At 42.7% G+C, this 12582-nt stretch overlaps 2 protein-coding genes across 2 annotated transcripts in view; one reads left to right on the top strand and one right to left on the bottom strand.

The window, feature by feature from the left end:
• T265_13944 (hypothetical protein) overlaps positions 1 to 851 on the bottom strand; it is a gene marked incomplete at both ends in the record, with an annotated part of 10556 nt that extends 9705 nt beyond the window's left edge. Inside the window, 1 exon segment of the mRNA XM_009171283.1 lies at positions 837 to 851. Within this exon segment, the coding sequence (XP_009169547.1) occupies positions 837 to 851 (15 nt within the window).
• T265_06075 (hypothetical protein) overlaps positions 1 to 12582 on the top strand; it is a gene marked incomplete at both ends in the record, with an annotated part of 30941 nt that overhangs the window by 6099 nt on the left and 12260 nt on the right. Inside the window, 3 exons of the mRNA XM_009171253.1 lie at positions 2252 to 2442; positions 4314 to 4421; positions 5617 to 5778. Of these exons, the coding sequence (XP_009169517.1) occupies positions 2252 to 2442; positions 4314 to 4421; positions 5617 to 5778 (461 nt within the window). The remainder of the gene's footprint in view (positions 1 to 2251; positions 2443 to 4313; positions 4422 to 5616; positions 5779 to 12582) is intronic.

Genomic DNA, 12582 nt, shown 5'->3' with positions numbered 1-12582 from the left:
TATAATCAGTCTTCTGCTGTTTACTGACTATTGAAGCACCAGACGGCTGGTCGAAGCTAGAGAAGTAGAAATGGTCCGCTTGAAGCCGACTGCCCTTCATTTTAAAGTAGCTGTATGCATTGTATTTTCAAATCAAACGAAAACTCTATCTGTTTAGCCTTGAAAGAAACGTTACAAGACCTTTTCATCGTGCTGCCTTTGGTCCTGACACCCGTTGTAATGGGACTTTAAGAGTGCAGGCGGCAAGCTCACTTTACGGACGGTTAATTCTTTGGAAGTACTTTGGAACAAGGCCTGTTTGGAGGACTGACAGATTAAGCTAACCAGATACTGGGTTCTCTGCCGGATGGTTGATTTTTTATTCAGATCGACTAACAGGCATACATACTTCCGAGAGTAGTTTTTATTCTTGTGACATGCGGTTGTTTGTATTTTTTTAACCAAAAAACAACTATCAAATATCCTTTACAAGGTGGGACCTACTATTCCAATTTCTTAATTTCGGTTCAATAGCTGGGTACCATCCTACAGACTTTGTATAATAGAAAGAATTGTTTGAAACGACGGTGTTAATAACCAGATTTTAGCAGAATTTTGGTGAGTTAGAAGGGCCGACCGAGGATGATAGTAAAATGGCCTAGAACATACCTAAACCCTAGAACATTCAGTAACTACATGCGTGAAGATCCTCTAATGCTATCTACCTCAGATTTTTCAACAAATCTGTGAGATTTTTCATTCCCTACATTGAGAATATTGATGAAGCTCATGAGAATGCCTGGCGTCTGGAAGGCCGTCAGCGGTAGGTGCAAATTTTCATAAAGGAAACTACTCACAAGGTTGCTGAACATCATAAACGAGAGATTCAGTTAAGTCTCCCGTGAAAATCAAATTGATTTGGAAATGAGTGTATTTCTCCAAAGTATAATTATGATTAACAAGTTATTGTTACCAGTGATTTATTCCAATATTTTTAGGTGCAACGATGTCTGCTTGGGTTGTCTTGGGTGAGCTGGTAACAAGGGGCACTAGAGTATCAGCGGAACAGATACACCACCTAAGAGTTACGCGTCTAACCAGTGATTGTAACAACACTACCAGTTACAGTTTTAGTTTTGTCCACCATCCCTACATTAATTCAGTATCCTAACTCCGGATTTCACCAACTTGTGGACTTCTTCCGGAATAAATTGCTAAATTACGCTATTAGGATTAGGTGTACGAAATTGTCTCATATTATAACGTTAAATAAAGACAACTGAACATGGAAAGTAATGTTAACTACAGGAGGGAAATTGGACGGTGCTTTACTCCTCATGTGGCAAAGTTGTTCGCACCGATAGTGCGATTCACTGTCACAAATCAACTGTTTATTTCCTGTGAACAACAGCACAGAAAGAATCCCAGATTAACAAAAGTTAACACACGATTCATAAGGTTCTAAAAGCTTTTTCATTAGAGTAACTACTCACAAGGTGACTGAAAACTCCTTGACAGCTTGAGACCAGTTTCGTCTTTCTCGGGGCTCATCAGGCAGGCGCAGTTCCCGAGTTTCCGTCAACCTTATGTTCTACTTGAATCCACATTGAAAGGATCTCAAATATCGTACGAACTGAAACACGAGTAGGCCTTAGTGCAGCACATTCAATTGAAGAATATCACAAACGAGAGCTTCAGCTCAGTCTATTGTCAAAACCAAATTTGTTTCCAAATGAGTGTGTTTCTCGAAAACAGTCCAATTTGGGTTCAAGCAGAACACGCGGTTGAAGGAAACTCGGGGACTGCCCCCACCTGATGAGCCCCAACAAGGACAAAACCTGTCGTCGACTTTTGAAGAGTTTCCAGCAAACTTGTGAGTAGTTCTCTTCATGAAAATATACTTTGATATCTCGAGTATCATGCCAACTAAGACATGAGGTGGCCTATTTGCAGCATGTTGAGTTGAAGAGTATCATAAACAGGAGATTTATCAGAATCTTCCGTGAATACCCAGTTCATATGCAAATGAGTCTGTCGAGTTACTAGGAGCACCTCGACAGCCCACAAATGGTTTTGCCTTTCTTGGCGGAGAAAACCACTATAACCGGGTTCATTTGAATTCTCCGTCAAAACCAAATTCGTACCCCAGTTTACCGTTCCTATTGAGTGACAATGGGAAATCAGCTGGTAGGAAAATCCCAAGATTCCATGTGGTTTAGTGTCTACTTTGTGTGCACAAATGTGCTCTGAATCGAACTGTCTCTGTCTTCAGAATTCGAAGCTACCCGTCCAGATATCTTAGTCGTGCTCGGACGTACGGTGTGTTTCAACACACTTTCAACCTCTGGTCCAAAGTGATCGATCTGGACTTTGTGGAAGAGAAGGACTACTACAAGGAGGCGGATATTGTCATCCAATTCGGAGCCGGAAAGCATGGTGACTCGATACCGTTCGATGGAGAAGGTAGGTGTTGTGATGTTTGCCAGGCTTTTTATTCAAAAATTCGGAACACACTTCCCAAACGTGACATGCGGATATTTTCAAGCTTCTGTTTAGTTCCGTTTTCCAAACAGGTGGATATTTTAGGTGGTGACATCTGTGTGAACCCACCAGATTACAAAGTATGAAGTATTGTTCCATTCATCGGCCAAACTTTCGTATCATTGTGCTATAATCCCTTAGTGTAGAGTACGTTTAGGACTTCTTGGCGTTGATCGTTGCCTGTTCCGCTGAAATTGAAAAAAACGGCTCACCAGCTAAGTAGGAAAACCCAGATATGCTTTAACTCTGGCGTGAAAACCCGAAGAGTTGCTGCAAAGTCTTAGAATGAAAAAAGATATAAGAACACTGAGTTACTGAACTGTCCATATAAGGACGATGTGTTTACACCATGTGCCTCGTATCCTTGTTCACTGAAACTGAAAAACGATGCCGGATCCAACCACAGTAAACAACCGCTTGCTCGGCTTTGACTGTATCATATGCTGTCAATTAAACCATTAATCGATAGTAATTGACCGTACGGTGGGTTCCGGTCTGGCGGACGCCGTCTCATACCGGCAAACCGGTTGGCATGTGATTACACCCGTTCAGGTGTAGCGGTGAGAAAATTCAAGATCAACAAAAGACACTGACAACCTACAAGTTTTTTTGAAAAGTGTACGAGAACAAACAACTTTGTTCCAGAACAATCAGACTCTATACTTCCTTGATTAGCAAGACATATAAAGTCGTATGTTCAACAAAGTTCCTACCGCATACTAATCCAAAATTTGCTCCTGGTTGAGATTCCAGTCCTCTGTTTCGACGCAGTTGTTGTTTCGAAATTCCAGATGACTGTAGAGGCCGCCCCACGAACTCTGCGTAAAATGAACCCAGTGTTCAAAATTGCGAAGCAGTGCACACGTGTTGCAACCCCTCCAACAGATATCTGAATAAATTCCAATCACTCATTCGTACCGAAATTGGGTGGGACTAGTTTAATTAAAGCGTTTATTAGTCAGGAAGAAATCGTATTGGCACCACTGTACGTGTTTATCACTCTGAGTGATCACGTCCGACCTGGCGGGTGCCTTGCTTACATATACTACTTACAATCAATGAAAATTGATCAAACTTAGAACTGCGAGTTCGAATTTCTTCAACCATTTACGCCTCTAATTCCAGTTAAGGACAAAAAGTAGATTCGGGTTCAACTCCGCAGGACTAGTAACGAAATTTCAGACGCATTGCCTTGAGAAGCATCGGCAAAAACGGATCGTCCTGTGAGTCAGGTCGAATACAAAACGGGAAAACTTTTAACTGCGGGTTTACACTTGAATACACACGTCTTCCGCCATCCTGATGATAGCGTTGAAAGGAAGAAGGCCTTCGTTGCGGAGCTATTTATTAGAAAATGCCAACTGACCGGCTAGAGACCATTGAACAGGGAAGCGAAACTCTAATATGCATCTTAGTTCCAAAAACTGGACACAGATCTTCTCCCGAACGAGTTTTCTTAGAGATTAGTTGCCTCCACTCATTCGTCGGTCAAATCCAATCCAAGCAAATCTTATAAAGCGACTCCACGAATTCCGCAAAAGATCTCCCATTTTCAAGAGACACAAAGCACATACCACTCGCATGCCTCCCCACCAGTAGTGTCACCATTACAGCATGACCATCGATCACCATGAAACAAACGATATCTTAACCGACCAATGAAACCGTTAGACAGACGCTCAAACTCATGACTTGTCTTGTTCCTGTTCATCTTGTATGAACTACAATCTTTGCTCATCATACTGCCTGCACACACTCATGAGCCTTTCGATCATTCATATTTTTTTTTTCAGGTGGCGTTCTGGCGCATGCCTTCTACCCCACTCCGAACAACGTGTATTCGTTTGCCGGTGACGCTCACTTCGATGACGATGAAACTTGGAATGATGGGCCGCACAATGGTAGGTTACTGCATGTTTTATTCCCTATCTGTGGTCTCGTGTGCAGAGGGATAAGTTTACTCCGGCATCAAATGCGGCGGTACTGCTGACCTCCGAACAAGGTCGTTTCTTTGAATGCAACGCCACCTAGAGAACTACTAATCAGGAGCATGTTTTAAATGGGGCAAAATTTCTTTCTCTTTTTTTCGATAAATTGAGGAACCGATTAAAACACAAAGGAAGAGAATTGCACAATGTTTTAGTGAGTAGAATTTGCTCGAAAAATGCACCTGTTTTGGCATATCTGGACAGATTCTAGGTTTGAAGAGGGATAAACCGTGACCCCAGAAAGTTGTTCAGAGGACCTGATGAAATAAAACGAAGAAATCAGCCAATCGGCCAATCATAGTAAGGCTCACAAGGTCATGAACTAAGGAGAAGTTACTTTTTTTCTTGCGCATCATCATGAACCTCGTGAGTGGGCAATCGAACTTGGCGTACCTAGGCGACGAGTCTCGAACTGCTTCACTCTCTGCTTCGCGAGCTTCCACAGCACTAAAAGTGGGAACAACTGTTAACCAAATGCAACATTCTGCCTTCAGAATAGTTGTGGTCCTCGTCCTAGCATGTGTAGATCGCATAAATTTAGTGATGCATTCACAATCGTCCCCCGGGTGATCTCACGCCACACAAAGTTTGGAGTGTATACAAGCAAACAGGTATGTCATTGGTAAGTCTGAATCTTGGAGTGAAGAGCATAGAAGTCGGTGAGCTCGAACCGCTGACCTCTCCGTTACTGAACGGACGTCCCATCGGCTGAGTCACCCAGGACTATCGACACTTGTTAAACTTGGGCACCTGGAATTCACCAACGGTTGGCCACAACTAACACTAAGTTTAGAGCAATTATTATCTCTCTGATGGGTCCATTGTTTGAATACCATTCAGATAGCCAAAGACCCTTGCTTGGTGTAATTTCAAAAATATGCCTCCAAGTTATGATGAAAAATGGATCCCAGTAGTTGTATACTCTAGCCTGTTTTGCAACCTCTTTGAGGACTGCTCACCTAAGCATGCGTGCTGCACTGCCGCTCTTCAAGTACCACTTCTTTCTCAATTTAAGGAGTATTCCTTTTCAATGTAGCAACATTAGGCCATTTGGTCACACTGACTTTCCCTGGGTATCTATCACACATAATCTGATTTTCTCCCACAGAATACCGCAATTTGGTCTCTGTTGCCGCGCACGAGCTGGGACATAGCATGGGTCTGGGTCACTCGACAGTACCAACTGCCATCATGTATCCCTATTATATCGGTACATGGGATCGTGTCAAACTGGACGAGGACGATATTGTGGGAATGCAACAAATTTACGGTGAGTTATGAGCAGTACTCACCAGTTTCATCCAAGCAGTTTATCATAGGGAACCACTCGTTCTGAAACTACCCACCCCAAAGAAAGAGACTTTGAAAGACGCTGGCACCAATAGGACAGGTGATTTCCGGTTCTAAAACCAACAAGGTTATTGTAAATAATGTCTTATAATTAGTACGAGTTGTTTCAAAACAGGTGAGAACTGTCCACTTTTGTGAACAGATGGGATTTACCGTTATGTCACTATCGGCGTTTTGTAAAGCTTCTAATCTGCTAAGACTTCAGCGTGTTTTTTCTTCAATATAACCGACTGTGAATGCATTTTGATATTCTGTTGCACCTATCTGCAAGAATTTTGAGATAAAATGTGGCCAATGTACGAAGTGAATTTTTGTCTACCTTGGAAGTGAAGGATATGCCCAGTAAACAGGCAACTGGTATCATCAATGCCATAAGAATCAAGTCCCCAACTGACTACTCATAATGTTGATGAAAACTTCTCGACAGTTCACGACCGGTTTCGCTCTTCTTGGGGCTCATCAGATAGGCGCAGTCCCCGAGTCGGCATCAAAATTATGTTCTACTTGAACACAAATTGGACTGTTTCTGAGAAATACACTCATTTGCAAATCAATCTGGTTTTCACAGGAGACTCAACTGCATCTCTCGTTTAGGATATTCCACAACTGAATGTGCTGCACGCACGCCGCGTCATGTTTCGGTTGGCATGATATTCGATATATCGCAGCACATTTTCATCAAGGAAACTACTCACAAGTTTGCTGAAAACTCTTCGACAGCCCACGACCGGTTTCACTCTTCTTAGGGCTCATCAGGTAGACGCAAACCCCAAGTTTCCGTCAACCTGAACCCAGATTTTGACAAATACACTTTTCGCATACCAACTTGGCTTTCACGGGAAATTTACCCAGTTGAATCTCCCGTTTATGATGTTCTTGACGAAGCGGCTCACTTGAGCACATTAAATTGAACAAAACATCACGAACGAGAGATTCAGCTGGGTTCCAGGTGAGTCTCTCGAAAAACAAAATTAGTTTGCAAACGAGTGTACATTCGCTAATTTCGTGCAACTTGGCTTCAAGTAAAACATAAGTGTGACGGAACCTCGGGGACTGTGCTTACCTGATGAGCCCCAAGATGGGCGAGACCGGTCGTGGGATGTCGACGGATTTTCAGCAACCTTATGAGTAGTGCATTACAAATGAACGTGATATTCAGATGAGTTTTGGACACGTTTGTCTTGAAAATCAAATCAGTATTCAAATGAGGTTTTTTGTCAAATCTCTAACTATTTCACCACCTCTCAAAAATTCTCAAGGCTGTGTTTTATCTAAAATCCCATTGGGTTCAGGTTTGAACCAGACAGTCAGAAGACAAAATCGATATTGACTTGTCTGTACCAAATTATCAGAAACCAGAAAACGAGATTTTGATATTCTTTACATAACGAACCGGTCGTGTGACTGGAGGCAGTCAAATGAAAAGGCATACATGAATAGTCGAGTTAACCTAAAGTTTTCCTCGAGATTCTTGTTGATACACCATAAAGCCTTGGGCAGATTTGTTGAGAACAGAAGGGAGTGTGAGTTTTGCTGGCTGAAAATCGATTGACATGCTAAGGTCGAATCGGGTTGCTGACTTGTGATCAAAGATGCCTAAGGGTTACTAAAGTCGGTAGCTTACGAACGGGCAAATGTTCCGAGTTTTCGGGTTCTGGATCCCAAAGGAAATTTGTTTATTTCTCGCACTGAGGCACCTATTGGTTGTTCAAGCAGTCGGCTCACCTCAATTGTAGGTGTCGCCGCCTTACGATTTAATGAACCGCATAAAATCTCCTGTTTGTTCCAGGGTGTTTTTAGGCAACTGAAGCCCAATTCTTTGTTGTGCATAACTGGTGCGTTCGTGAGAGCCGGGTTGATTGGATGACATAATGCGCCTCTGCTTTATAGAGTTAAAACTTTAGAAGTGCATATCCTGTCGAGACCGGGTAAATGCTATGCTTCACAGATACTCCGAGCCCTGTTACGATACGTACGTCGAAATACGGGGGGTGGGGCAGTTACCAGTTTTCTCTCTCTGCAGGGTGATGTGAAATCCAAGTGAAGGCAACAATAGTTTTCAGCAAACTTGTGAGTAGTTTCCTTAACTAAATAATACTGCCTTTCCATTCAAAATGACCAGTGTATGATCAACACAGGGCTTCCAGTAAACTAGCACCGATGTGAGGTCATTCAAGTGTCGCTTTGTGGAAAATGGATCTCGTAGACTGTCGGAGGTCATTTCACCAACAGGGTGAATTCTGGAAACCAAGACCGCGAAAGAAGGCAGGAATAGCAGTAAATAAATATGTTGCGTATAAAATCTACAAATTGTTGCGGAGATATATACTGTTATCTAAGGACTCTGCATTTACCAAGCATTTACCACGCTTATCACCTTGGAATGTTCAGGTGAGTCTAGCAAATTCTTGTTGGGATATCTATCAGTTTCCTCGCTGACTGACCCCGGCATGTTAATCAAGCAAGACGCCGATTCAAGTTACACAGGTCTGGCCAAGATCTGTCGTAAAGTTACCCCAAGTTTGTCTTTTTAGTAAAACTGCACTACTGAGCAACCAACGGACTTCAGATGCCTGTGGGTCTTCGCAACGATTCGTCCGTCTTTGGAACTCAGATCAATATGAAAAACCCACGGCATTGATAGGTTTTTCCTTGTCTGATAATTGAAAATTTTGATCATTATTTAGGATTGAAATCATCTTATTGGTGCGTCAGTGAGTATAGTTCCAGGAACTTTGGCGCATTTCAAAACATACACGTTCTTGAATCTGAACTCTTGGAACTCTCGTAATGCAGTGGCAAGCTGATGAGCCCAAACCAGGTAGAAACCGGTCTTGAACTGTGGAAGAGTGCTCTGCAAACTTATGAACAGTGTGATTGTTCCAGACAAACGAGTGCTATCTAGCTATTGAATACTGGCCCGCGTATTGGTTTACAGTAAGCCACTCAATCCTGCACTGACGATGTCACCTCAATTGGTAATGAAACGTTTGCAATCTAACTGCCAAGCTCGGCGAACAGACCAACAACCAAGCAGCGCACCCGAGCTACCTACATTCCACAACATTGCTAAATTCGTTCAGAAACCTCAGACAAATGCTAGAACAGACTGCTTCACCCGATCGAGCACACTTTTACGAAAGTTTGTAAAAATTAACCTGAAGCATAGAGAGCACAAACATTAGGCGATTCTGTGTTTCTAGTAACTGCGTGAAACGGATCTTTGGGACCTTTCAATCCAAAGCGGAATTTAGGTGAATTTCGGTACCGGTCAGCATGAATCTACTGCAACCCAGCAACTTCAAGAACTATGTGGACCATGTTCACCAGAGAAAGCAAATATAAGCTTATCAGGTAGTGCAAACATTTTTTGGGGGATTTGGGAACCCATCGTTTTGGAAATACAGAACAATGGTGTCCACTCATCAAGTCAAAAAAGCTACAGTTTGAAGGTGATAACCTGGTGGATGCATGCACTTTTCACTGGCTCATGATTACCAGATTACCGATAACATGAAAACGAGATTTTCTCTACATCGGAGTGGCTTATCACGTGACTGAAACTGACTGACTTTTGAGATGTAGCGGTGATTCGGTGTGTAACTGCGGGAGAGCTGGGATACTGTCAGGTTGCCAAGGCCTACACAGGACTGGTCGACATGCTGGAGTTAGGTTCGAAAAACGGACTTTCCGGTCGATAATTTCGCGCCTTAACCACTCAGCTAGATCGAGCTGTGTTAAGAGGTTACANTGTTAAGTGGTTACAGACTAATCGGCCAATAAAAGGGGAGGTATGCGTGTAATGGCCAGAGTAACTGAACAGTCCTGTTTAATCTGGAACTTGAAAGTGTAGTTTAACTTGTGATAAACAGGCGTTGTGTGTTATTCTTTCGTCCACCGACTTTAATTTTCAGCAATCTTACACCTCCGGTAAGTATTCACATTCCTTTGGATACAAAGCAAAGAGGTGTTGTCCTTTTTGTCGTCCCTTCCTAAACCATTGAATGTTTACTTGTCACTTGTCTATCGGGTGATGCACTTTCTGTTGAGCGAGTGTCTGTCAGTCAGGCAGAAACTTTCGCTTATTGAAGACGTGTGTGGTCCCCCTGGCTTAGTCCGCGTCAGTTTCGTGTGGAACAACCCGAAACTGTCCTCAAATTTCCATAATTTAATGAAAATTGTTCACAGTGTGGGAAAATTTTGGAATTCATTAATAGAAATGTTTGTCTGTCGGTCAAACCAATCTATGTGGAAAAGTCTAGGAGCACTGTCTTATTCTTAATGGGAGTCATGAGCAGTGCGCATCTCACGAAACTCCAGACAGGCCCGAACTCGCAACTTCCCGGCATGTGGTTTAGACTCTTGAGCGGCTAATCGATAATGTGACTAACTCAATCTTAGAGGGAGAATAGAGCACCACTCATCGTGTGGCCTCGTGTTGACTTGCCCGTCGGGTGATTACTACTCAGATGGAAGTTAAACCAATAGGGTTAACCTTACCATTCATCTGAGCTACTTGTATACTGTTTGGGGAATCGGAGGATCTGAAAATTTTGTATGAGGGATCCAAATGACTTTGGAAAAGACGTCAGAACCGGGTAGGTTTTACAGGATTTCGTCCTCAAACGAAATCTCGTGGGGCCATGTACCACTTATCAAGTGATCTCATCGTGTATGGTAGGTCTAAGTGATTGCATTCATTTATTTGTCTTTTCGCGTAAAATTTAGACCAGTGTTGTACCGAATAACGCCTCGGTCATCCCAGATTAAACCAGAAGACGTTGAAGACCCCATCATCACCCATCAGACAGCTCGTAGTTGTTGAAGTGTAGCAAAGCATTCTAGTTGGCTGGATATGTCGTAAATGCATGAAAAACCAAGTGTGAGAAGAGTTCTGTTCAATTTATCGACCAATATGTAGGATCAAATTCTTGAGAAGTCAAATTTGAACCGCACCAGTACACTGAAATACTACAATAGCAGCATTAAGTATCACTTCAGAAACTGTCTATCCAGCACTGGTATCATTGTCCTCAGAACGACCCGTTCTCGCACTTTTAAAATTATTGATCTTTGGACTTGGTGACCAATCGGTGACTAGTCTTGCACAACTGAGGAGTTTAGACGAACAAGTAGTCTGCTTGGTCCGATAAGGTGTCAACATAGTCGAGAAATTCAACCAGTTGTAAATATCAATACTGTTTAACGTGACCTGCGAGCCTGGTTGCTCACCAGCTGAAAGTAAGCCAAAAGTTCCCCAAAAAGTGCTCTCATTTAGACGCAAAGCTTGCTTTGAAGTCATACTCAACCGAATCTACCTGAATCTCTCGTTCGGTTCAACTGAATGTGTTGCACCAGGCCGCCTAATATTTCATCGGGTACGATATTCGAGATATTGCAGTAGATTTTTTCGCTAGACGATACAAACTACTCATTGGGTTGCTGAAAACTTCTCGACGTCCCATCACAGGGTGGAGTTCGAGCTGGATTCAGTTGAGTAACCTGTAAAAACCAAATTTATGTGCTTTTGAGCGTTTGTCGAAAGTTGGTGCTACAAGTTGGTGCTACATGGTGCTCGTGTAATTGGTTTGTCATGGCAATCCTACCCTGAAAAACGGCGCCCTTAACCAGCTCACCAGAAAGTAGAAGAGGGATAGCAGTCTGGATTTTTATGCTGGTGATGGTCGAGCGCTTGGTGCAGTAAGCGAGACGTCTGGACACACTGACAGCTCAAAGATGTCTTTGACGAAGGATTTCATGATTGATATACCTTCAAAGAGATTGCACTTGACGTGAATCCACCTGAATCTCTCATTCGGTTCGACTGAATGTGCCGCACCAGGCCGTCTAATGTTTCATTGTGTACGATATTCAAGATATTGCAACAGATTTTTTGCTAGACGATACAAACTACTCATAGGGTTGCTGAAAACTTCTCGGCATCCCAACACTGAACCATCATAAAAGGGAGTTGGAGTTGGATTCAGTTGAGTAACCTGTAAAAACTAAATTGGTGTGCTTTTGAGAGTGTGTGTGTGTGTGTGTCGAAATCCATCTAACTTAGCTTCAAGTTGGTGCTACATGGTGCTCGTGTAATTGGTTTGTCATGGCAATCCTACCCTGAAAAACGGTGTCCTTGACCAACTCACCAGAAAGTAGAAGAGGGATAGCAATCTAGATTTTTATGCTGGTGATGGTCGAGCGCTTGGTGCAGTAAGCGAGACGGCTGGACACACTGACAGCTCAAAGATGTCTTTGACGAAGGAGTTCATGATTGATATACCTTCAAAGAGATTGCACTTGACGGAGGCAAGTGCCTTCACTAAACTAATGATCAAAGTGTCACGTCACCAGTCCACATTCATCAAAATATCAACAGGTTCGCTCGTGTGTCTCAGCTTTCTATCAGGTGACCACACCCATGATATAGAAAGTATATGGTCAGCTTCCGGGTTCATGGTTATTTATCGTACTATCATGTGTATTGTTAAATCATGCCATAACATATATGTGAATGCAGTATCAAATTTATGAGCACCCAGTGAATTAGTTTGTGGTCAGTTGACAATAATTTGATCCGCAGTTTACCCCGGTTTTTTAAACTGCGTTTATTGTACGACGGCCCCTCATCTTCCATTTACGGTGATATTCGAGAATCTGCAGTACAATGTTCATCAGCATCGTCATCATCATCATCAAAGACAGCAACATCAGTGTTGCCACT

This window comes from Opisthorchis viverrini, assembly GCF_000715545.1.
Source record: "Opisthorchis viverrini unplaced genomic scaffold opera_v5_134, whole genome shotgun sequence".
NCBI lineage: Eukaryota > Metazoa > Platyhelminthes > Trematoda > Opisthorchiida > Opisthorchiidae > Opisthorchis > Opisthorchis viverrini.
This window is presented reverse-complemented; position numbering and strand designations above follow the sequence as displayed.